Here is a 22,096-nt window from a genome sequence, read left to right as displayed (position 1 = left end):
AGGTTGTCGGAGGTCACCTTGAGTCCACCAGGGATGTGCTGAACCTCAAAACGGAAGGGCGGCCTCACTGGCCTGGCCAGTACCACTTTGTGATGCGGCGGCCATTGGTGTCTGTCATCTGCTGCATCCACTGGAGGGCTTTATGGTCAGTCTGGATCCCCTCACACTTCACGCTTCTCACTTCACGTTTCTCGCTTCACATTTCACGCTTCTCGCTTCACGTCGTTTCACGTCCCTCACGTCCATCACGTCCATCATGTCCCTCACGTCCATCACGTCCATCATGTCCATCACGTCCATCATGCAAGGGCGACACAAGCCATTTACCAGGTCAGCAGCTGCACACCAACAACCCCCCTCACAACACACTACCAGTGTGGTGTGAGAATCCACAGGTTGGCCACCTCCATCGACTCTTCCCTGAGACGAGCAGTCCAGGACTCCTTCTCATCCATGTGGGTATGAAGAGTGCCAGCCAGGTCCACCAGTGTTGGTTCTCTGCTGGTTTCACCCTCAGCACATTGTCCAGTGGCTCCATGGGCTGTGCCATGCTTGCTCCTCTGGATCCGCCTGTGTTCCACAGGGTCCTCTCCCTCTGCCACAATCCATTGTTCATCAGTGGGGGTTGGCGATGAAAAAAACATTTCCAAAAAATATCCTGTGCTCTCTACCGGATGATCCCACCACTGCCACCATATGTAAGGGACCAGAGTTGGTCGGCAAGAGAGACACCAGGACAAGTGTGTAGTTTACTTTAAAAGGTCTTTTTTATCTTTTCTTTTTCCAATAAATATAAGACAGGACATTCATGCTGGCCCAAAACAAATGAAACCAATACACAGGACTGAACTTGACATCAAGACTGAACTAACCAAATGAGACATGAGGGAAACATATATAGAGGGTGATCAGACCACTCTTGACACAAAGGGGAAGACAAAGAATAACATTTACACAGACTACAAATAGCTACAACATAATCCACTACAGCACTAACTCATATTAAATAAAGAAATTACATACAACTGAAATGCCAATACATTTTCATACGTGTAGTAATACATTCAAACTTATAATAAATCCCTGCCCCTCCCCTTATGCACAGGGGACATGGTGCAGTCCAATTACTAATCAGCTCCTTATAAGCACCTGTGAAGCAGCTAGGCCTTTCCATGGCCAGCAATCTAAACTTCAAGAACTTAATGGACGTACCCTCCAGTCAGTAACTTTATCATCAAACTTGCAATAAACAGTATGTCCTTTAACCGGTTGTGTGTAGTCCTTTATGCATGTAGTTTGTAGTTTGCTGAAAATAAATATAAACTAAATTAATAAACCAAAAAAGACAAGTGTCCACCATGTTTTACCAACTTTGTGTGTCAGCTGGTGTGGCCATCACATGTGGCCATCACAGTTGGTAATTAATGCACATCTGTATGAGCAGAGTGTAGAGAAGATTTATACTGTACAGTATGTGCACTGACATGAAGAATACACAGAGAGGCACGCACGCGTGCACAGAGTGTCCATGATCTCATACTGTGTGTGTGTGTGTGTGTGTGCTAAAAGAATGGATGCAATCCATCCACAGACAGTCTTTGTGCGGCCTAGAGCTGTGACTAAACACCAACCTTCTCAAACTTCAGCTTGACTGGTTTAGGGTTGGTGGCGGTCACCGCTTCGGCTATCTCGTTGCCGATCTTGAAGGCCTGCTCTTTGGTGGCTCCCTTCAGCAATACAAACAAGCTGCAGGCGACACGAATGCCCATAAACACACCGACACACACCGACACACACACACACACACAGCGATTAGAACAAAGCAAACAGATGGAAGCAAGTGAAGCTGTTTGACTTAACGCTGTTGTGAATCTGAATTGATCATTGCATGCTTACATTTGTGTGTTTCCACAATTCCCCTGTCGTGTCCTAAAATGTATCATTTCTACATGATATTCCTGTGCTGTACAATAGGAGAGTCCATTTTGGAATGGAATCTGGCACAAACTCATCTAAAGCCAGAGAAAACACCTTTGATGTCTTGAGGTATCGGTCTACAGACCGCTCCATAGACAGAGAAAGGAGATGGATTTTGTGGACCCATTGATTTGTTGATTGATTGTTTTTATTTTTCACAGTCAAGTAAGCTTTTCTCTTGAATGCTCTCCCCGTCCACTTCAGCACATTTATCAATTAATTTTCATGGTGTTAACGTTAACCACTTAAACCCTATGTACTTTGTTGCCCCAGGGGATCGATATTTGGCCCCGTACTTTTTTCCCTCTACACACAAAAATAGCCGATGTACAAGCTCACAATGCGGTGTGAGCTTGCAGATCTGCTATTTTAACAGAATTTTCGCCAAACGTCTGTCTATTATGAAGTAGTTCAAGTTGAGATGGTCAAATTCATTCTGTGAGTGAGAAATTACTTTCCAAAGATGGAATCCAAACAGAAAGCCTCGGTGCCACTGACCTGTCTGTGTCTCCATACACAACACGGGCTCCCCACTTCTTAGTGTCGTTGACCATCTTGATGGCCCTCTCCAGAGTCTCCCTGGCCTTGTGGACGATGCTGTCTCCAACCTGAACAAACCATCACACCGACATTGCAATGTTCCTGCTAATGACATGTCCAAGCACTGTGCAACTCCACCTTCTATCTTTGTTTCCTCTTGTAAAACAAAACAAAAGGCTTATTTAAGCTTTGTTGTTATACTGCGCTAGTGCCGTGCCCGTTCAGAGCAGGAATGGGATGATGTAGGTAAACTGACTACTTCACACTGCACGTAGTCAGCAATACACCCGCGTGTGAAGGTGATCAAATGAACGGATCTTGAGATATAGGACAGACGGACATACATACAGAGATACATGGAAGTTTTAGATAGTATACTTTTACACTTTTGACATGTTCAACAAAAATGACAAAGCATAATTTCTGTCGAGTGACACTTGGCTGAATGGGTCGTGTGACAAAGTATAAACAATGCGTCTGACTCTGAGGTAACGGGCACCTTCACAGTAACTCACCTCCACGCTGGGCATGCGTCCCGAGTAGCTGGCGGCCGCGTAACCGAAGGTGACGTTGGCGATGAGCTTGAGGCCGAGCTGCCTGGCGTGCAGCAGTCTCATCAGGGCCTTGTCCTCCTTGTGGGTCTTCATGGACTGCTTCACCATGATGCGCGTGTTCAGGATCTCCTCCAGCATGTTGGGCAGGACTCCCTTACGCACCGCGGACTGTGAGGTGTAGGGATCACGGCACGATTATGAACATTACATGTCACGATTATTGTGGCAAAAATTATTGCAATTAACGATATTATCGCGATAATCAAAATATGCTTAAAACTTAAAATGGCGCTTTTGTTAACGACTTGAACACCCAGCATCCCTATTCTGCGGGGAATGGGCGCCAAAAATAGCCGATCTACGAGCTTGTAGATCTTCTATTTTTGGCGAATCGATTTGTGTGGAGTGAAATAAGAGCGTACCAAATGTGCTCTTTACAGGCCCCTTTGATCAGGTATAGAGGGTTTAAGTGGTACTGAATTTGCAGATCAACAAAAGCTAATTCCTAGTGAATGACGGAGGGCAATTTCACGATAAATTAAAATCTCCACGATACGATTATTGTGAGTGTTTTTTTATCACGATAAACGATAATAACTATTATCGTTCCATCCCCTAGTGAAGATGACATGAGTTCAAATAAGCTAGCACTGAAACTTATAATAACTCATAATAATACAGATGGAGCATGTGTCGTCACGTGGATGCGTCGTACCTTGACGAAGGCGACGCCATTGGGGGAGACGGTGATGTCGTTGCGGAGCTGGTAGAGGATGTCGGGGGGGACCCGCAGCGACGTGCAGCCGAACTTGAACTCATCAGGCCTAGAAATGCATGTTCACACAGTTAAGACGGAGACCGTCGTTTTGTTACATCTTGATCTAACTGTGAAGACAGGTAGGTGAGGTGTTAACTGGTTCAGACAGATTAGCATAGTAAATGAATAGAGGAAATGGAGGAACATGCAAAATATATTTCAAGGGGGTGTAAGTGATATGTTTTTGTAGAAAACAATTGCCGAACTTTAATTGTATGTTTGTGTGTATGTATCCACATCTACATGTCATGTACCTGTGTATCAATCCACATCAACTACACCACTGGTTCTCAACAACAGGTCCAGGGACCACCAGGGGGTCCAAATGGACCCTTGCGGCTCAGTTACTCTTAGAGCGTACAAATGGAACCAAATGGACCCTTATGGATCCATTTGGTTCCATTTGTATGCTTACAGAGATAAATGAACAACAAATTGGGGTCCTAATGATGAAAAAGAAAGGTTCCATTTTGAACCATCTCAGAGTTATAGACCTGTATGGGTCCATTTGGACCCCATAGTGGACCCCAGATGTTGAGAAGCAGTGTACTACACTTGTGTAGTACAGATATGACAAACAAGCAGATATACCGTGGTCATTTGTTCTCATGTTTACTTGTTTTTCTTGACCACAATGTTAGATGACGTTAGATTGTTCATTGTTTACCTGGTATCCTATAGTTTCAACGCTCTGCAGAAGAGCATCTGCTAAATCACTGTAAGTCGCTCTGCATAAGAGCGTCAGCTAAATGCCTAAATTGTAAAGTCGGTGAGGGTGCACAAAGTGTGTGGCCTTACGTTCCCAGGCTGTCGACGTGGCCCAGGCAGGTGGAGTAGCAGTAGTTGTAGGCGATGACGATGGAGGGGTACAACGACTGGAAGTCCAGCACCACCACAGAGTTGCTGTAGAAGCGGGACTCTGGCTCCATGATGAGCGGCACACACTGCGGCGCCCTCTGCTGGGCGCGCTGCTGGGCACTGGGCGACACTGGGATGTAGTTCATGGGCTTGGCCAAGCGCAGCATCATGGATTCTACACGATACTGTAAGGAGAGGAGGACACATCACATCTCAGGATGGAAACATCAGGATGTGTACTGTGGACATAAACGTGTACTGAACTTTTAAATAATGTAGGTTCCATAAGTCTATCTGCAATTTGTGGATATCACTTACGCATTTCCTCTACCGAGGATTGATTGTGCCCAACGTAAAGCAACTTATGTCTAACCTCATGTATATACAGTACCAACTGGATTATGCTATGTGTACAGTATATGTTGATTTTTGCCTATTCTTTCTTGGCATGTTTCTCGTTACAGTTTGATTTATTTTTCTCCTTGCTCTCCCAGTCCCCCCACCCTCTTCTTTTCTTTTTCTCTTCCTGAAAACTTGCACACAAACAAATTTCACCCACTTCTTTACACCTGTAAACCTGTGATGTGACAATGTAGTTAATTCTGGCTCTGATAAAGTAGGAATGTGTCAACGGTCAAAGTCAAAGGACCTTACATAAAGTGCACAGTCTAGAATTACTGTAACAACGGTTTGGGGATGACTCAAAAGAAAGAAGAATAATGAAAGCGCAAAACAAAAACACTTACAGAGACCTTCAACCACATGAACCCTACGTCCCTATTCTGGTCATGTTATAGTAGGCGAACATTCAGTCAAAATAACAGATCTACAATCTACAAGCTCACAATTTGTCACGTTGCATTGTGAGCTTGTGGATTAGCTACTTTCGCCCGAAGAGGTGCCGGGTCAACTCTCTTTCTATTCACGTCCAAGTCCAGCTGAAACTGAAATTCATGTAATGACAGACAGACCCATCTCTCTCTTAAATAAGGTGTTGAAAGCGGTGATAGTTGTACCTGTGATCCTCGCGTCAGTACGTGGTAGAACTGGATGCCAAACACCCGGGCCAGCTCGCTGGTCCGCCCAACAATGTCCTGCTGCTGCAGCAACTGCATGGTGCCGCACAACCGGCTCACATAGTGGTCAACCATCTTCCACCTGGTGCACGCACGCACACGCACACACACACACACACACACACACACACACACACACACACACACACACACACACACACACACACATATTAGCCAAGACCTAATTGGAGGTGTTCATAGTTATTCTATACTGCAACACGTATTGTAAATAAATATACAATACACACACACAGAAGCTGAATTTTATTTTATATAACTAATTAAGCCCTATAGTGGCATGCCCAAAATAGGTTGAAAGGTTAAAAGTGGTTAAAATTGGAACACATCGGCTGCATACTTGCTGATACTGATGTCGTTAAAAAATAGTCTAATAATGACTGATATATCAGCCAGACCGGTATATCCGTCAGGCTCTAGAAAATACCTCTAAAAAGAAAAAGACAACAGCATCTGTGTCTAATGTTCAAATAGACGGCACAGACCTGTAGAGGTCAGTCTTGTGGTCGAACCAGTCCGACAGGGTACGGGGGCTGTACAGTGGAAACCGCTGGTGGAGCACATGGAAGGCCACATTCTCAAAGGTGTAGCTGGTCAGGGTCACCTACAGGGGGGGAGAAAGGACACAATGACTTGGCTGAAAACACTGGTTCTCTAACTGTTTCATATCAAGGACCCGCAAGTTTAGTTATGTATTAGGCCACGGACTCCCCATACCTCTGAGAGAGTGCAAATGGAACCAAATGGACCCGTTAGGGTCCATTTGGTTCCATTTGCACTTCCAGTTACAGTCCTTTATAGTAAGTGTCAATTTGAGAACTGCCGCCCTACAGGTCTAAAGTCTGAGAGTGAATGTGCAGAAGGAGGGGGAGAGAGAGAGAGGAAGAAGAAGTCAGGGCCTCTCACCTCCGTCTTCATCACCCTCCACAGGTTGAGGACGACGCGTCCGATGAGGTGGATCTCGGTCATGGTGTCGGCGCCGTAATCGTCTCTGTCTGCAGTGAAGCGGTTCTCTTTGGAGTCGCCTGAGGACAGCCAGACCAGACCATTAACGGCCAAGACTATGCTAGAGGCATCTGATCATCGCTGCATTCAGGTCACATCACACACAAGCACACACATATTCATTTCTCCCATGTGAGCAGACCCCCATAATGCACACAGTCGTTATCAGGCAGATACCTTGTATCTCCATCGCGGAGAATAGGATTAGGACTTTTGTCCCCCCCCCCCTTTTCAAGGATTACAGTAATTTTTATTATTATTACACTGAAGTCTGTGTCCAGTCAATAATCAATAACGTTATGCTTGCCCACCCAACTGGTATACATTGACACAAATTATACAAAATAGTACTGTCCCTTGAAACACAGCCGATGTGGAAGAAGGGGTATTTGAGGTTTTGATAGAAAACCATATATGGACACACTTGTTCCATGTCTCTCTCTCACAGACAGACAGACAGACAGACAGACAGACACTGTGATATGACAGCTTTCGTACTACAGTTCGCATTACCAGATTCAATAAGCCAACAGTAATTACTTTAGCTCAGTTCTGCTGATGAGACATGTGAAGCCCTGTGCTCAAGAACCACTCGCATCTATTTGTGGATTTGCCCAGACGTGTCAAGGCCTCCTTTTAGCAAGCAAGGAACTTAATATTCCTCCATCAGCCAGGCTTAAATGGGCAGCGGGAGCTCTGTTATTGCAGACTGCGCAAAGTAAAAGCAAGCCGTTTGATTTGATTTGATCTAATCCTCATACTTATTAAGACAGCCAGAGAGGGAAAAGAACCAAAGAGAAGGCGATACTTATTAGATAGCCAGGGAAGGAGAGAGAGAGAGCGAGAACAAAAGAGAGAGCGAAACAGATTGATCTTGAAGAAAGTTCATACAGTAAGTCTGAATGCAAGACGCAGGGTTCCTACATATTTATCATTTCAAAGTTACATATTTTTTCTGGTATGGAGCTGATGTTTTTATTCTTAATGTGTATTGATGGACACGACGACTGTTTCCTAAATTATCACTCGATAATCAAATGTGACAGCGGGTCTGCCACCACAAAAAAAATCGGACAAAACAATATCATGCTCAGACGCTTCCAAAAACAACTCCAACATTTTATTTCACAAAACTTTCCAGCACCTTTATATTAGGATCACTGAAAACTAAATCACTTGCTAAAACCTTGATGTTGTATTCGTTTTTAGCAGTGCCGGCGAACACCCCAGGCTGGGTTGCCGTAGCGCTCGTCCTACCTGGAATCCGTGACAGCTGCTGGCACAGGTCCACTTTCAGGGCTGAGGCCCGCTGTAGCAGGTATCCCCACGAGCGCATCTGGACCTCGTAGCCAACCAGGATGTCTGGGTCGAACCTGACAGGACAAGGACACGCCGCCACCACCAATCAAATGAAGAGGCTACAAAATCATGGATCTGTCTCCACACTGTCAAATCCCGAGTGCTAATCTAACTCAAAGGGTGCACAAAACATTGGGGGTCCTTGACGTGGAAACATTTGAGAACCACTGATATAGCAACATGAGTTTTTCAGAAAACTGTTTTAAAAACTGATTTGTAGAATCGGCCTCAGGTCTTAATGGGTTAAAGTGAATGTATGGCAGCAGAGCTCCCCTCAATCCACCAGGAAGTAACAAAAGCTACTCCAAGCCCTGGTTTTATGTCAATAAAGACACTAAAGAGTGGAGATGATCCCTGAACGCCACACTCACCTCCTAAAGACAGCGACTACTTCCTGAAACAGCTTCTGCTCATCTTCCACGTAGGTCACCTGCAGCCCTGAGACGCCCGACCTCACCAGCAGGGGCGCTGTTGCTCGGTGACCTGGTATGAGGTAGAACAGAGTGGAGTGGATTAGAAGCTTTGTGGAAATTCCATTTTAGCCTTCAATGTGGTATAATTAAACACACCATGAACAATAAAACACAGGGTGATGCTTGTTTGAGCAAGTTATAGACATTAGACATTTTTAAGACAATATTAATGCCGGTTACAATAAGATATAAGACCAATTTCACCAGTGAAATAAACAAGTCTGTTTGACCTTGTGGATTCCAAATTAGGGATTGAGTGCCTTAAGAAAACACATTTTGAGACTCTAACAGTATGTTAAAGACTTATATATCTTTATAAGGGCTGGAAATTTGAAAACACAATTGAAGACCTCTCCACTTCTTCTAAACATCAAAGGAAAGGCAGTGGACCTCACGTGGACAATCAACTCCATTGCTCTGGCAAAAAAAGGCTCAAGAGTGGCTAAAAAAAGTCAGCACAACAGCTTGCTGCTCCACCACATTTACTGTGCAAAAGATAACGCTTCAACAACAAGTTTGGTCTTCGTCACCGGACGACCAGCACTGAAAAGGATGTGCGGAACATTTTTGTAGTCACTTAGGAAAACTGTGGAGCTGCTAGTGTCCTTCTATCACTGTTCTATAAAGAGTGTACTGACACTATATTACAGCATAGTATGCTCTGTATAGGGCATACTGTATAGGCATACTGTATTACAGCATAGTATGCAAACTGTTCATCAGCAGATGGGAGTGCTCTCTAGAGAATCATCTGCAGCCCAGAAAATAATTGGACTCTCCCGGCCTCACTGGAAGACACTTCAGATCACGCTTCCTCTGCAGAGCCAGAAGTTATTCTGAAAGATGCAACTGACCCCTGGCATCATCTCCTTTCTCTGCTGCCAACTGGAAGGCGGCTCTACAAGGCCTTAAAGAAGCACACTTCCAGCCTCTAAAATAGCATTTACCCCAGAGCCATCACTGAACTGAACTCCACAAAACATAAGTCCATCATCATCGCCACAGGAATAACAACTGGAATAGTATTTCTATACAATGACGGCATGTACAGTAACATCTGTAAAATCTGATATAACATGCAAGGTGTAAAAGTATTTAGTTCATTTGGTATAGCATGAAATAATGTTTTATAAGATGCAATGGCATTTGGTACATTTGGTATATAATGTGTAAGTGAAAAGGTGCCTTTTCTGCTGAAAATTTAAAAAAGAGAGAGAGAAAGAGAGAAAGAAATGGGGATAGCACGATGCACACTTTGTTTACATAACATCAGCTCAGACTAGTGGTTCTGCATTCGTCGATATTTTAGCCTTGTATTTCCCCTAATATCCTATATTGCCATGGCCATTTCGAATAAGAGAAGAGGCTGGTGGTAGTCAGGTGTGGGTGCCTCCACAGCTGACAATGGGAAAGCAAATACATCGTTGACAGAGAGACCATCAGCTCGGAGGAGCAGCTCTGTATCCGTCTTTGGCTGTAATTGCTAATAAAAAGCGCATCTCTCACAACGTTAAACAATTCTCAACTTTTGAAAGCACACTTCTTTTATATTGGTTATTTATTATTGTTGTTTATCTTTGTGGGGAGGTGTGAGTGTGAGTGTGTGTGTGTGTGTGTGTGTGTGTGTGTGTGTGTGTGTGTGTGTGTGTGTGTGTGTGTGTGTGTGTGTGTTGTGCGCGCGCCTGCGTTGGATGGAACCAATTTAGGAGCTGCACAGCAACTTCCGGATGATTATGTGCAATGACAATGAATGCATTGAATTGAATTAAGAGGTTTTCAGGACTTGCAGGCAGCCTAAAAACAAAGCAAATCTCTCTCTGACATCGCACTTATTGGAGACCTCACCTTGGTCACTGTTTTGGTCCTCCTTGTTCACCACGATGACACCAGTCAGCTGGGTTTTGTCTGAGTTTGGCAGGGGAGCATCGGAGTTGAGGCAGTAGAATAAGGCACATATGGGGTCAAACTCTGGGTCGGGCTCCAGGTCCCGGCGGGTCCTCGCATGGAGCTCCATGCCCATCAGTGTTAGGTACTGTACCTGGAGCGGAAAAGGACACAAACATGTGTGAGAAATTGAGCGCGACATGAATTTAAGACATTAGGGTTCACAGTAATAGTGGTGCATGTAGAGCTACAAAATAAATAGATGGTATAAAAGGTCCATGGAGATGGGTCCAAAAACATTGCTGTGATACAAGTGTTTTTACACCTTGGCAGTGGTCACAGTTCCCTTACATTTATTAGTATAACTTAGGACCTGAGGGTCCTAAGTTATACTAACGAATGGGTTTTTCAATGTCAAATTTCAATTTTCGTGTGTGTGTGTGTGTGTGTGTGTGTGTGTGTGTGTGTGTGTGTGTGTGTGTGTGTGTGTGTGTGTGTGTGTGTGTGTGGGTGTGTGTGTGTGTGTGTGTGTGTGTGTGTGTGTGTGTGTGTGTGTGTGTGTATTAATATGGTGTGTCTGACCTCATGCAGAGCTTTGGCATCCTGAAGGTTCTGCATGCTGGCTTTGAAGCCGTACGAGTTGCTGATGCTGGGGCCCTCGATTCCAGAGGTGTCTTTCTTTGGCACATTCAGAGCGCTAAACTGGTTCTGTGGAATGTAAACGAGGAAACGTCAGAATGAGCAACACGTCCGAGTCAGATCGAACAAGCATGCAAAATTCACTGGAAAGGTGTGTGTGTGTGTGTGTGTGTGTGTGTGTGTGTGTGTGTGTGTGTGTGTGTGTGTGTGTGTGTGTGTGTGTGTGTGTGTGTGTGTGTGTGTGTGTGTGTGTGTGTGTGTGTGTGTGTGTGTGTGTGTGTGTGTGTGTGTGCATTGAAAACATGTATTGAACCAGATGATGTAGTGACTAACCGCATGAACACTAGCGTCCCTATTCTGGGCAGACGTTCTGCAAAATTAGCCGATCTACAAGCTCACATCAATGCGTTGCATTGCGAGCTTGTAAATCAGCTATTTTTGGCAAAGACACTGGAAAAAAGGAGAGGGTAAGGTATACATCCCTGGGGGTCCTCTGTTAATTAAGTATTTAGGGTTTAAGTGGTTAACCAAAGTAACAAGATGAGAAGCCTAATAGTATCTATCGTATCTGTTCACTTCCTTTTCAGCCATCTCATTACTGACATCCTGAAGTTGTGTCAATAAAGAGGATATGAATATTGATAGACATTATATAGACATTTATTAAGCAATAACGTAAATTCAACGGACTGAAATGAGGTTGTTGCTGAATACATTGGAAGAGCGACCTTCCAATTAATATTGTATTCCATTGCCTTGTTAAACCCTAGTGAGCACTATAGGGCAAAGGGTGGTTTATTGTAAAAATAAATTGTTACAGAATAACAGAATAGAATAGAAACGATACGTGTATACTGTATATACGGTATTAATTTAAACACTATACACTTAGTTGACCGGTGTCCCCCAGGGCTCTGAACTAGGTCGGCTCCTTTTTTCCCTCAACACCAAATGTCTTCGCCCCAGAATAGGGATGCTATAGGGTTCATGTGGTTAAGTTTGAATATACAGTATTAGGGAGCAAGTCTTTCTTATGTGACCTTCATCTGTGTAGTGAGGAGGACTCTCCTCAGAGGCTCTGCTTGGCTCCTTCTCCTCTGCTGGCGTCTCTGGGACACACACTCCTCTGAAAGACACAGGAGGAGGAGGACGGGACAACGTTAATAAATGCAACTGTACGAGGAAGGTTTCCTCACATTAAAAATGTATTCGGTGAATTAAATGTGGCGTGACAAATTAGAAACTGAATTTGCACCTCCAACTCGTTAGCAAATTATACAGCCATTTCTTTTACAGCCATTTCTAATGTCAGCCATAGCATTGGGATTTTCCATTTTTATTCAGTACCAGAAAATAATACTTTAACCTATTTAGACCTGAGGCCGATTCTGAAAACGCATTCTAAATCCTGACCTAAGTTTTCTTTTATTTATTCAAAAATGTACAGACAACAGGAACCCCAAAAGGGGTTCCCGGCTTGAAAGGTATAGTTACGAAATGGGGTTCTAGGTCTAAATGGGTTAAAATGTGGGTATGGATGGAAAATTCAAGTCTAGTCTAGTTCTGATTTATATAAATAAAATGAAACACATTTTCCTTTTCAAAATGCAATCCATGCCACTTAAAAGAGTACCTTTCAAACATTTCCCCCCCAGAATAATCCACGTTCCCTACCGTCAGCCACGGGGGTGCTGCTGCACACAGGTGGTTCTACGTCTCCCCTGCACCCCCGCCGTCTCCTGAGGAAAGGGGTACTGTGAAGGAGATGGGGACTGCTCCTCCCCACTTCCTCGTCGTCCCTGGTGGGAAAAGGCGAGGGGCTGAGGAGTGGCTTTGCTTCCGTCGCCTCCGGGGAGGTGCAGAGCCTTGGGGACAGGGGCTCCGGAGACCTCACGCTTCTCTCAGCCACCTCCTCCTCATTCTCCTCCTCATTCTCCACCTCCGGCCTGCTGGGCCCCAACGGGCTGCGCTGGGAGGACTGTTGCCATGGAGGCAACTCTGGGGAATCCGGAGAGTCGGTTTTACCCTCTTCTACTTCTTCCTCACCGGCATCCGACACGGGACTCACCCCTGCAGGGCTGTCCTGAGAGGCTGTGGTGTTGAGGGGAGATATACGTAGGGACAGGTTGTGTTTCCTAAGCCTTTGAGTCCTTTTGCTGGAAAGTGCATCGTCCCTGACTACTGGGCTACCAGTTGGCTGCTCATTCCTGTCTGCGGCGTCGTTCGCGACCTTCCCCGCTTTCACCGCGCCTTCCCGCTCTCTCCTCCCCCGCTGCTGTAGATGCTCGTACTGTTTCTTGGCCTCCAACCAAAGCTGCACGCGTTCGCGGCTCGGCGGGTCTCTGCAGGGCAGCAGGGCGACCTTCTGGTCACCTGCCGCAGAGCCGAGCTGCTCACCCTGAACTACTCGACTGAAGGACTGCTGGGCTCCCTGAGGTTGCTGGGGCTCATAAGAGGAGGCGGCGGCGGGCCGGGTCATGGCGGAGAAGACCGTCTTCCAGAAATCGAGGCCCTCGAGGGACAGGTCTCCGTTGAACTCGGGCAGCTCCTTGGCCAGCCGGGTCTCCACGATCAGCTTACGGCAACCGACCTCCCTGGACAAGAGATGGGGCAAGACAGGAGCACATAATGATGTCTTTATGTTCAACAGTGCACTGTAATTCTTCACAGCCATGCAAGAGCAGAATTTACAGCATGTAGTAATTATTCCATCAAATACAATACATTAACCCATTTAGACCAGAGGCCGATTCTAAAAACGCCTTCTAAATCCTGACATTATTTTTTACAAAAAGGGGTTCCCGGATTGAAAGGTATAACAACGAATTGGAGTACCAGGTCTAAATGGGTTCAAATACATTTACTCATGAACACCATAGACATTTGTGCAATGAATTAACCAAACTGACTTGGGCCTCAAGATGTATTAGGTGGAAAATTATTCAACACAAAAAATGTGTCTATATTTATTGATATATTATACTACGTAACATACATTTTGTAGTATCCATAAAACGTGAAGTGAAGAGGGCTACAGTGTCTAAATGAAGAAGTGATTGAAGATGCTGTTTGGCAATACTGGTAAAGACACTGGGAGAGAGTCCAAAGCACTCTCCAAACTAGGCCAAAGCCGTCTTTATAGAATAAAGAATAAAAAGCCTTAGAAATAGCTCATTGTAGATCAACGTGTTGGCCCTATGCAGCCTTCATCAGTGAGATGACAGTGTTATATACTTGAGTCAAGGCGTTTGTACTCAATAAACCATGACTTGTACTCAACTATCTGTAACTTTGGACTTGACTGAGGTTTTTCACAAAAAATACACTTAGTTGGGCTTATGTTAAGCAGCTCAGGGGCCTTGTAGTTAGAGTGTCTGCCCTGAGAGCCACCTCACGCTACAGAAACATGAGAAAGGACCTGCCCTACGGGCCACACAGCTCGGGAACCATAGGTTCCCAAGGCTACTTACTACTTACTAATACTTACTACTTACTAATGACTTGACTTGGACTTGTAGCTACGTGACTTGGCTGAAACACTGCTTCAAATATAACTAAGCAGCAAGTTAAAAATAAGAGTCAAATTATGTAACTAAATGTGATCTTACATGGGTTTAACGGGGGCGTCTGAGGGGTCACTGCAAAAGGGCTCCTTGAAGGTGGCCTCAGACATCTCCAGGTCCAGCAGGGTGCTAAGGATCTCATCCCGGGTCGGAGGGGACATGAGAGGCTTAAGGATGTGGGTGCCTCCGACTCCCCCCCGCAGCAGCTGACTGGCCCTGACTTGGGACAGAGAGCTGATGGAGCGTGGGGAGCTACTGGTGGAAGTGACTGCGTCAATACCCTCCAACAGGTCCCCGTTGGGCGAGCCCTCGTTGTCCACAAAGGACTTGGAGCTCAACGGCAACGGCAGAACAGGGTCAAAGGCCGAAAAGAGCAGCTCTTTTCTTTCACAGTGGAAATCCTGAAATGGGCTGAGGTTGTGGCCCTTGCCCAAAGAGGAGCCCCACTCCCTGCCTCTGATGACTCTCTCACAGTCAAAGAGAGAGAGTTGATTGGACGTAGACTCCCCATTCTCCGTTCGGTCAAAGAGCTCAGGACTCAGGTCTTCAGCTCTATGCCACTCCTCCCCCGCGCTGGACAGCTTATCGGGTTTCTTCTCGAGACCCAGAGCAGGTACCGCGTCCTGGGTGACGTCACTCAGGAACTTGATCGGCAGATTCTTATCGGTTAGGACGAATTGACTGCCTGCGTAGGGGCTGGAGAACTCCGTCTGATCGATGGCGTTTATGTCGAAGTTGTAATTGTGAGGGAGTTCCGGGGACAGGCTGTCCTCTATGAAGCAGCAGCTGCTGTCCAGGCCTGGGTCTGACAGGAAGATGGGGCTGTCGTCGGAGGCAATGGCCTCCTGCATCGACGGTACCTCGGGCTGGGTGCTGCCGCCTTTGGCCTTCCTGCCCCTCTGCTTCTTCTCCTTGGGCGTGGTCAATTTGGGGGCGCGGGGCTTCTTGGGCGTCGTAGAAGGGGTTCTCTTAGATCTCGCAGCCTTGCTTGTGGGGTCTACTGTGGCACCCTCTGTGCCGACTGCCTGGAGAGGAAGCGCCTGTCCCTGCCGCCTCTTCTGAAGAAGCTTCTTCAGAACAGCCAAGCCAGATGGCGTCTCCGATAGAGTGGGTATCATCCCGTTTCTAGGGCCTGAGTATGTGGGGGATGATCCTGCTGCCTCCAGTGAAGGTCTATGTGGAGATTTCACTTGAGCGTCTGTGAGATCCTCAGGTGTGGCCTCCATTTTAACAACCGAGGTTTGGCATGCTTGGCTCTGCTGCACTGGACCTAGAAGTGAAATATTTTGGTTGACCTCCATAATTGAGGTCTCACAGTCCTCGGCTTTCGGCACTATGGACTGGGACGGTGTCGGGTCAGAGCCTGACAGGAAAGCAGACTGGGAGGTGCTTGGGGCTCGACTACCTGTGGTGTCTGGCCGCTGAAAGGGGGGGACAGCTTGCGATGAGTTATCTGAGGGAGGCAGCTCATCTTCAGGGAAAAGCACCAGGGAGCTGTCACAGTCTTTATTCGCTGATGGACTTTCAGGCCCCACAGCCTTCTTTTTCCGTGACCTTCTCGGTCTTGTTGCAGTGCTGCTGATGGTGCCTTGTGACATTTCCGTCTCAGTCTTTCTCCTCCTCGTAGCAGCAGTAACACTGTTCTGTCTAATTTTCCCCTTTTTGGCTTCTTCTGCTTCCTCTTCAGAAAGCTTCCCGGCAGACTTACTCGCCCTCCTTTTAGGGTTTGCAGCTCTCTTAGGTTTATCAGTTTGGCCGAGACGCAACGCTCCCCCTCGGGCCGAAGACGTAGTGGGGATTTCCTGATGGATAGAACTGAGGCATGGGTCACTGAAAGGGTTAATCAGCTGGTTCGGAGATCGGGTCTCCATGAGTGGGTCGCTGGGGGACCAACAGCGAGGCGGGGTAGAGTCTACGGAGCTCGGAGATCTCTCCGAGAGGTAACCCAGTTCGACCATTACGTCCGTGTACTCCGAGTCATGGTCTTCGGCTTGCTCACAGTAACACGGTCCAGGGGGCGGCAGGGAAGGCAAACGCAAGCCCCTCTGACAGCCTCCTCTAGTCCTTTTTTTGACCTGCTGTTCCCCCTCTCTGACCGGAGGTTTAGAGGCGGTGCCGGTCGTTTTCTTGCTTGTGATATTGTTGGCCTTTGCCTTTCGTTTGGCCGGTTTCTTAACCTTTGGCTCACTGACAGGGTACTTGACGGCAGCAGATTCTGGCACCTTGGGCCAATATTCCCTCAGAGGTGCCAGTTTGTCATACCGCTCCAACTTCTTGGGCGTCAGCACCACCCACTGCTCCTCTGCGTTCACTTTGGCCATTTTCACCAGCATATTCTTCTGACCTTTGAACCGGTTGATGATGATGTACTTGATGATGATGGGAGGTTCCTTCTTGCGACGCTTCTGGCACTTGAATTCCTGCGCAGCCGAGGGGGAGTCATCCTTAAGCCGCTCTTTGGCGGCGGGGGAGTTTTTAAAGCGGAAAGCACCCGAGTGCTCTCCATCATCGCTGTCGTAGGTCATTTTGCGTTTGGCCCTCAGGGTGTATTTGCTGGCGGGCAGCCCAGTGGGCTTAGTGCTGGCAAAGAGTGCAGGAAGCTCAGGAATAGAGCCAGGACTGTCCTCTACAGCAGCTTCAGCTGATACAGTAATATTGGGAACCGCGGTGAGCGAGGGGACGGGAGGTTCTAGAAATGGTTTCGTACATTCCGTTGCTGCCGTCTCCACACTAATCACCTTCTCTTCTGTGATTGGCTCTACTTCCATGACTGGCGGGTCTTTGGCTGGCTTATCCTCTGGGGTTGGCTTATCCTCTGGAGTTGGCATGTTGTCTGGAGTTGGCACGTTGTCTGTGATTGGCGTGTCGTCTGTGACTGGCGTGTCGTCTGTGATTGGCGTGTTGTCTGTGATTGGCGCTTCGTCTGTGATTGGCGTGTCGTCTGTGACTGGCGTGTCGTCTGTGACTGGTGTGTCGTCTGTGACTGGCGTGTCGGTACCTGTACTCATTGGACACGCAGGTAAGACTGAGGTGCAGCCGGTGCTGATTTGGCTGTCAGAGACCGGACTCTCAGCTGTATTTAACTTGCTCCTCTGCGTCGCCGCCCCGGACCTCCTCTTGTTCAGCTTGAGCCGCGACCTACGCGGCTGCACCTGCTCCAGTTTGCTGCAGGGGTCGGTCAGCTTGGTCGCCCCAGCCTTTTTCCTGTTAAGGCAGTTGGAGAGGATGACGCTGGGGAAGAATTTGTAGTGTGCCTCCTGCTGTGCCACGATGGTCCTCTCCGTCTTGTTCTCCTGGTAGTCTTCGTACCGGATCTTGAGCTCACCGACGTCTCCCTCCTCGCTGTCTTGATTGATCTCCTCCTCCTGGGGGTCAAGAAACCCATCCTCGTCCTCCTCCCCTTCTTCCTCGTCCAGGGGAGACGGGGTGGAGGGGATGTTCCTGAGTATGGGGCTCTTGCAATCCCTCTGGCTGAGCTCCAGCTCCGTCTTGGTGGAGTGGTTCCTCAGCTCCGAGTAGCACAAGGAGAAGGTCCGGTGGTTTTGGAGGATGGACAGGCAGTTCTGCTCCACATTCTTCATGCTGCCATACTTCTTCCGGTTCTGGGTGATCTTCCTGTTGCCGAACGGTAGTATCAGATCGGCCTCGTCCAGCTCCAGCGGCGTCTTCTTCTTCTCGTAGGTGTACGGCCGCACGTCCTCCTTTCCCGGCGACACCTCGGAGTGGTTGGTCGCCTTGCAGGGGATAGGATGCTTGACCGGAGGAATGTAAGGGATCTCCTTGTTCACCTTGAAGCCGGTGGAACACTCACTGCCACTGCCGCTCCCCTGGCTGTTTTTGGAGAGGAAGTGCTTGTCGCTTGCCGCTTCCTCCGAGCCGAGCGAGTGAGCCTGCCTGTGCTCGGAGTGCTTGCACTCCAGCAGGGTCTTGGCAGAGGAAGGGGGCCCCAGGTGGATCGTCTCCTCGGGGAGTCGGTTGTTCCTCTTCGCCAGGATCTTGTCTGTGACTGTGAGGGAGGAGTGTGTCCTGGAACCACTGTCTGTCAGTGATGAATCTAGGGATGAGAAAAATACAAAGAGAAAAATTTGGTGAACATTCGGAAGAAATAGCAGATCTACAAGGTCATAATGCGTTGCGTTGTGAGGTGTTATTAACAACATATATAGGGTTTAAGTGGGTAAGAGGACCACTTATTTCAACAAATTCAAAGACTTGCGGCGATGAAAATCAAGTCAAGAGAAAAGGGAAATTACAGGTGTAGGCTGCCCTAGCGCGTCTAATATCTGGTCTAGAGGGGCGGGTTCAAAATCTACAGAGAAAAATTCCGCGAGATCCCATTGGTTCACCGATCTGTCCGTCAGCCCCCGCCCCATGCCCCTCCTCCTGCCCCAATGTGCAGCATTGAGCATAGATATTAGAAACCTAGATACCTCATTGGCCTCTGCAGTTCATTGGGGCGACTTGTATCGCAATACACGGCGGCACTTCCGTCTTCCGCAGGGAACCTGTCACTCAAAGTGACTACTGGCCAATCACAGCATTCACAGTGAGTTGACTACTGGCCAATCACAGTGCGTCTTTTCCGGGACTTGTCAGTGCAATGGTTCTCAACCAGTGGTCCGGGAACCACCAGTGGTCCTTGAGGGGGTTCCAGGTGGTACCCAGCTAAAAGATTGAGAGTTGATAACCAAATGGACCCTTATAGATCTTTAAATCTTGAGTATAACATTTCACACTGTCAAGAGTCAAATTGTTAAACATCTGCATTACTTACTATACAGGTACACAATTAGAGAACGTAAACAATTGTTATTTTGACAACATCTTATCGAACGATAACATATTCTACGTTTTGGGTGTGAGAGGCTAAAGCTTATCAAACGGTGTTCCGTGACTCAAATGCTGAATAAATAATGGACCTTGATATGAAAAAGGACCATGTCTCTTATTTGAATTTCACAAATAGAGTGTGGAGTTTGCCAAGTTCCAACTAACTAGATGCTGCGCACAGCTGCTGCCTCTCAAAGGGTTAAGAGCTGGGTTACAAAAAGACCCGCCCCCACCTGCCTCTGATTGGCCTACCGAACTTCCGCTTCTGTGACGCACACGACAGCCCTGCGGAAGCAGGAAGCGCGCCCGAGATACAGACGCTTCAGAGCCGAATGAGGCGTCTACCTTTATATGTCTATGGCATTGAGAGCCCTGACATCACAACATTTGGAGCGACGCCCACTGCACTCTGGTTGGTTGGGGAAATGAAACACTTCCTATGCCAGAAACATCAACAGGCTGGTCCAGGCTCTTATTTTTGAGCAAAACGCGAAGGAAAATAAAAGCCTGGAGATCGAGGCCATTACAGGTGTAACAGATTGTCTGTAGATCTGCATTTTTTGATACTTAGATGTGATGTGAATTTGTGACATTTGACATTTAAGCACTGATCTGATCATATAAACACAGTCTGGCGCAGCTCACCACTGCTGTCATCCGCGGCCCCATCGACCTGGGGAATGGACAGGTTGGCAAACAGAGAGTTGGTACCGCTCCAATCCATCTCGTCATCAGAGGAGTCCTGCTGCTCGTCGCTGTAGCTGTCCTCCAGCTCCTTGACCGATGGCCTGCATGGGCATAGATAACAGGAACATTAATTAAATTAGACTAATTGCTAGTTTATCTTCTAGTTCGTCCCTTCTTGTCACCTTCTTTCAATAGATGCTAGTTTTTCTATGCAGATGTATGTTGGTTACTTGCTCACATTTCTGTCATTTAAATTAGTTCTTTCTCGATTACAGATGTTACAAAATATTTGATTGTTTAGACAGATGCTAGGTTTGATGTTTACAGTACCTGGTATCCTAGTTTATGAGGCACTACATTGTTCTCTTTGCACTCTGACTATTTACTCTGATCTCTGTTATTTGTCACTATTTACTACTGTATGACTATTTACTCTTACTCTGATCTCGCACGGATTAGATAAGAGAGTCTGCTAAATTGTAAAAACTAATTATGCATGTGGAAGCATAAACAATGTGTGGCCAATATTCTACACCAGTGGTTTTCAACCCTTTTCATATCAAGGTCCATTATTTAAATGTGCATTTGAGCCACGGACCACCGTTTGATGAGATATTGCCTCTCAGACCCAAAGACTTCGAATATTTTGTTATCGTTGGATAAGATTTTATCCACAATTCCATGCTGTATTGACGTGGTGCCATAGGAGAAATAAAAGGCAAACGTTGATCAAAATAAAAAATTGTCTACATTTTCTAATTGTGTAGACTTCTTGATGCTTAACAATAATGTAACTCTTGAGAGAGTAAAATGAAACCAAATGGACCCGTAAGGGTCCATTTGGTTTCATTTTACACTCTCAAGAGTTACGGGTCCATTTGGTTAGCAACTCTCCATCATTTAGCTGGGGACCACTTGGAACCCCCCTCAAGGACCACTTGTGGTCCCCGGACCACTGGTTGAGAACCACTGTTCTACACGATTCAGATCAAATAACTCAGAAGTTCATTAAGCAAAGAACGATAACTACTGACTGCTCTGACAAAAGGTTTAACGAGAAGTCAGGCCGGTTAAACAACAAGAACAAACTGCACACCTCCGCTTGGTGGACTGCCCCGGGAGGTCGCCGTCCCATCTCTGTGACATCATCACGCTGAGCTCGGCCTCCTCCTTGTCCAGCTCTGGCTCCGCCTCCTCCTCGTCGCTGTTGTAGAGACAGATGCTGGATCCGGGGAGTGAATGCGGCTGGGAGTTATGCCTCATGGGAGCCCCCTGGAAACCGTCGTCCTCCAGGCCTGCCAGCAGGTCGGCCATGGCATGGTCTTGGCTGTCTGCACATCAGAAGAAAGAGAAATTATGATAATTCATTCAGCGAATCCACAGATTGAGCTTAACCCATTAACACACTGACCGCCGGGCCCGTAGTTCTACGGGCCGTTAAATCCAACGCTTAAGCGCCGATCCCGTAGCCTACGGGCTGTGGTGGTTTTTTTTTTTCAATTTTCCGGTACGGCACATTTCATTGTAACACCACCGGAAACAGAATTATTTGGGATCCGGTTTTGACGATCACGCCGGCTCCCATTCTAAAGTCTACACTGAAACGCCATTTTCTTCGATTGTAGTTTTTCTCCTCGCTGATCACTGTTTAACATAAACCGTTCTAACTCAACAATGGATGCCCCGTTTGACACGTGGTTTGGACTGGTAGACACAGGGAGATGTCCGCGATGTTTACAAACAGTGCACAGATCAATCTTAAGGATTTTAACGACGTCTATGGCGACGTGAAAAAAACAAAAAACAACAATAAAAC

The 22,096-nt window shown here is 46.9% G+C and overlaps 1 protein-coding gene across 1 annotated transcript in view; it reads right to left on the bottom strand.

The window, feature by feature from the left end:
- Nucleotides 1-22,096, bottom strand: part of rev3l (REV3 like, DNA directed polymerase zeta catalytic subunit) — a 91,424-nt gene that overhangs the window by 11,253 nt on the left and 58,075 nt on the right. The window contains exons 11-27 of the mRNA XM_080452292.1: nucleotides 21,377-21,611; nucleotides 20,239-20,381; nucleotides 14,809-18,817; nucleotides 12,875-13,794; nucleotides 12,241-12,326; nucleotides 11,144-11,269; nucleotides 10,523-10,715; nucleotides 8,576-8,687; nucleotides 8,103-8,218; nucleotides 6,747-6,865; nucleotides 6,326-6,444; nucleotides 5,763-5,904; nucleotides 4,687-4,931; nucleotides 3,787-3,895; nucleotides 3,033-3,239; nucleotides 2,476-2,585; nucleotides 1,632-1,746 (exon numbers count right to left, since the gene is read on the bottom strand). Of these exons, the coding sequence (XP_080308418.1) occupies nucleotides 1,632-1,746; nucleotides 2,476-2,585; nucleotides 3,033-3,239; nucleotides 3,787-3,895; nucleotides 4,687-4,931; nucleotides 5,763-5,904; nucleotides 6,326-6,444; nucleotides 6,747-6,865; nucleotides 8,103-8,218; nucleotides 8,576-8,687; nucleotides 10,523-10,715; nucleotides 11,144-11,269; nucleotides 12,241-12,326; nucleotides 12,875-13,794; nucleotides 14,809-18,817; nucleotides 20,239-20,381; nucleotides 21,377-21,611 (7,106 nt within the window). The remainder of the gene's footprint in view (nucleotides 1-1,631; nucleotides 1,747-2,475; nucleotides 2,586-3,032; nucleotides 3,240-3,786; nucleotides 3,896-4,686; nucleotides 4,932-5,762; nucleotides 5,905-6,325; nucleotides 6,445-6,746; nucleotides 6,866-8,102; nucleotides 8,219-8,575; nucleotides 8,688-10,522; nucleotides 10,716-11,143; nucleotides 11,270-12,240; nucleotides 12,327-12,874; nucleotides 13,795-14,808; nucleotides 18,818-20,238; nucleotides 20,382-21,376; nucleotides 21,612-22,096) is intronic.

This window comes from Gymnoscopelus braueri (genome assembly GCF_963280865.1).
Source record: "Gymnoscopelus braueri genome assembly, chromosome: 16".
NCBI classification, from domain to species: domain Eukaryota; kingdom Metazoa; phylum Chordata; class Actinopteri; order Myctophiformes; family Myctophidae; genus Gymnoscopelus; species Gymnoscopelus braueri.
This window is presented reverse-complemented; position numbering and strand designations above follow the sequence as displayed.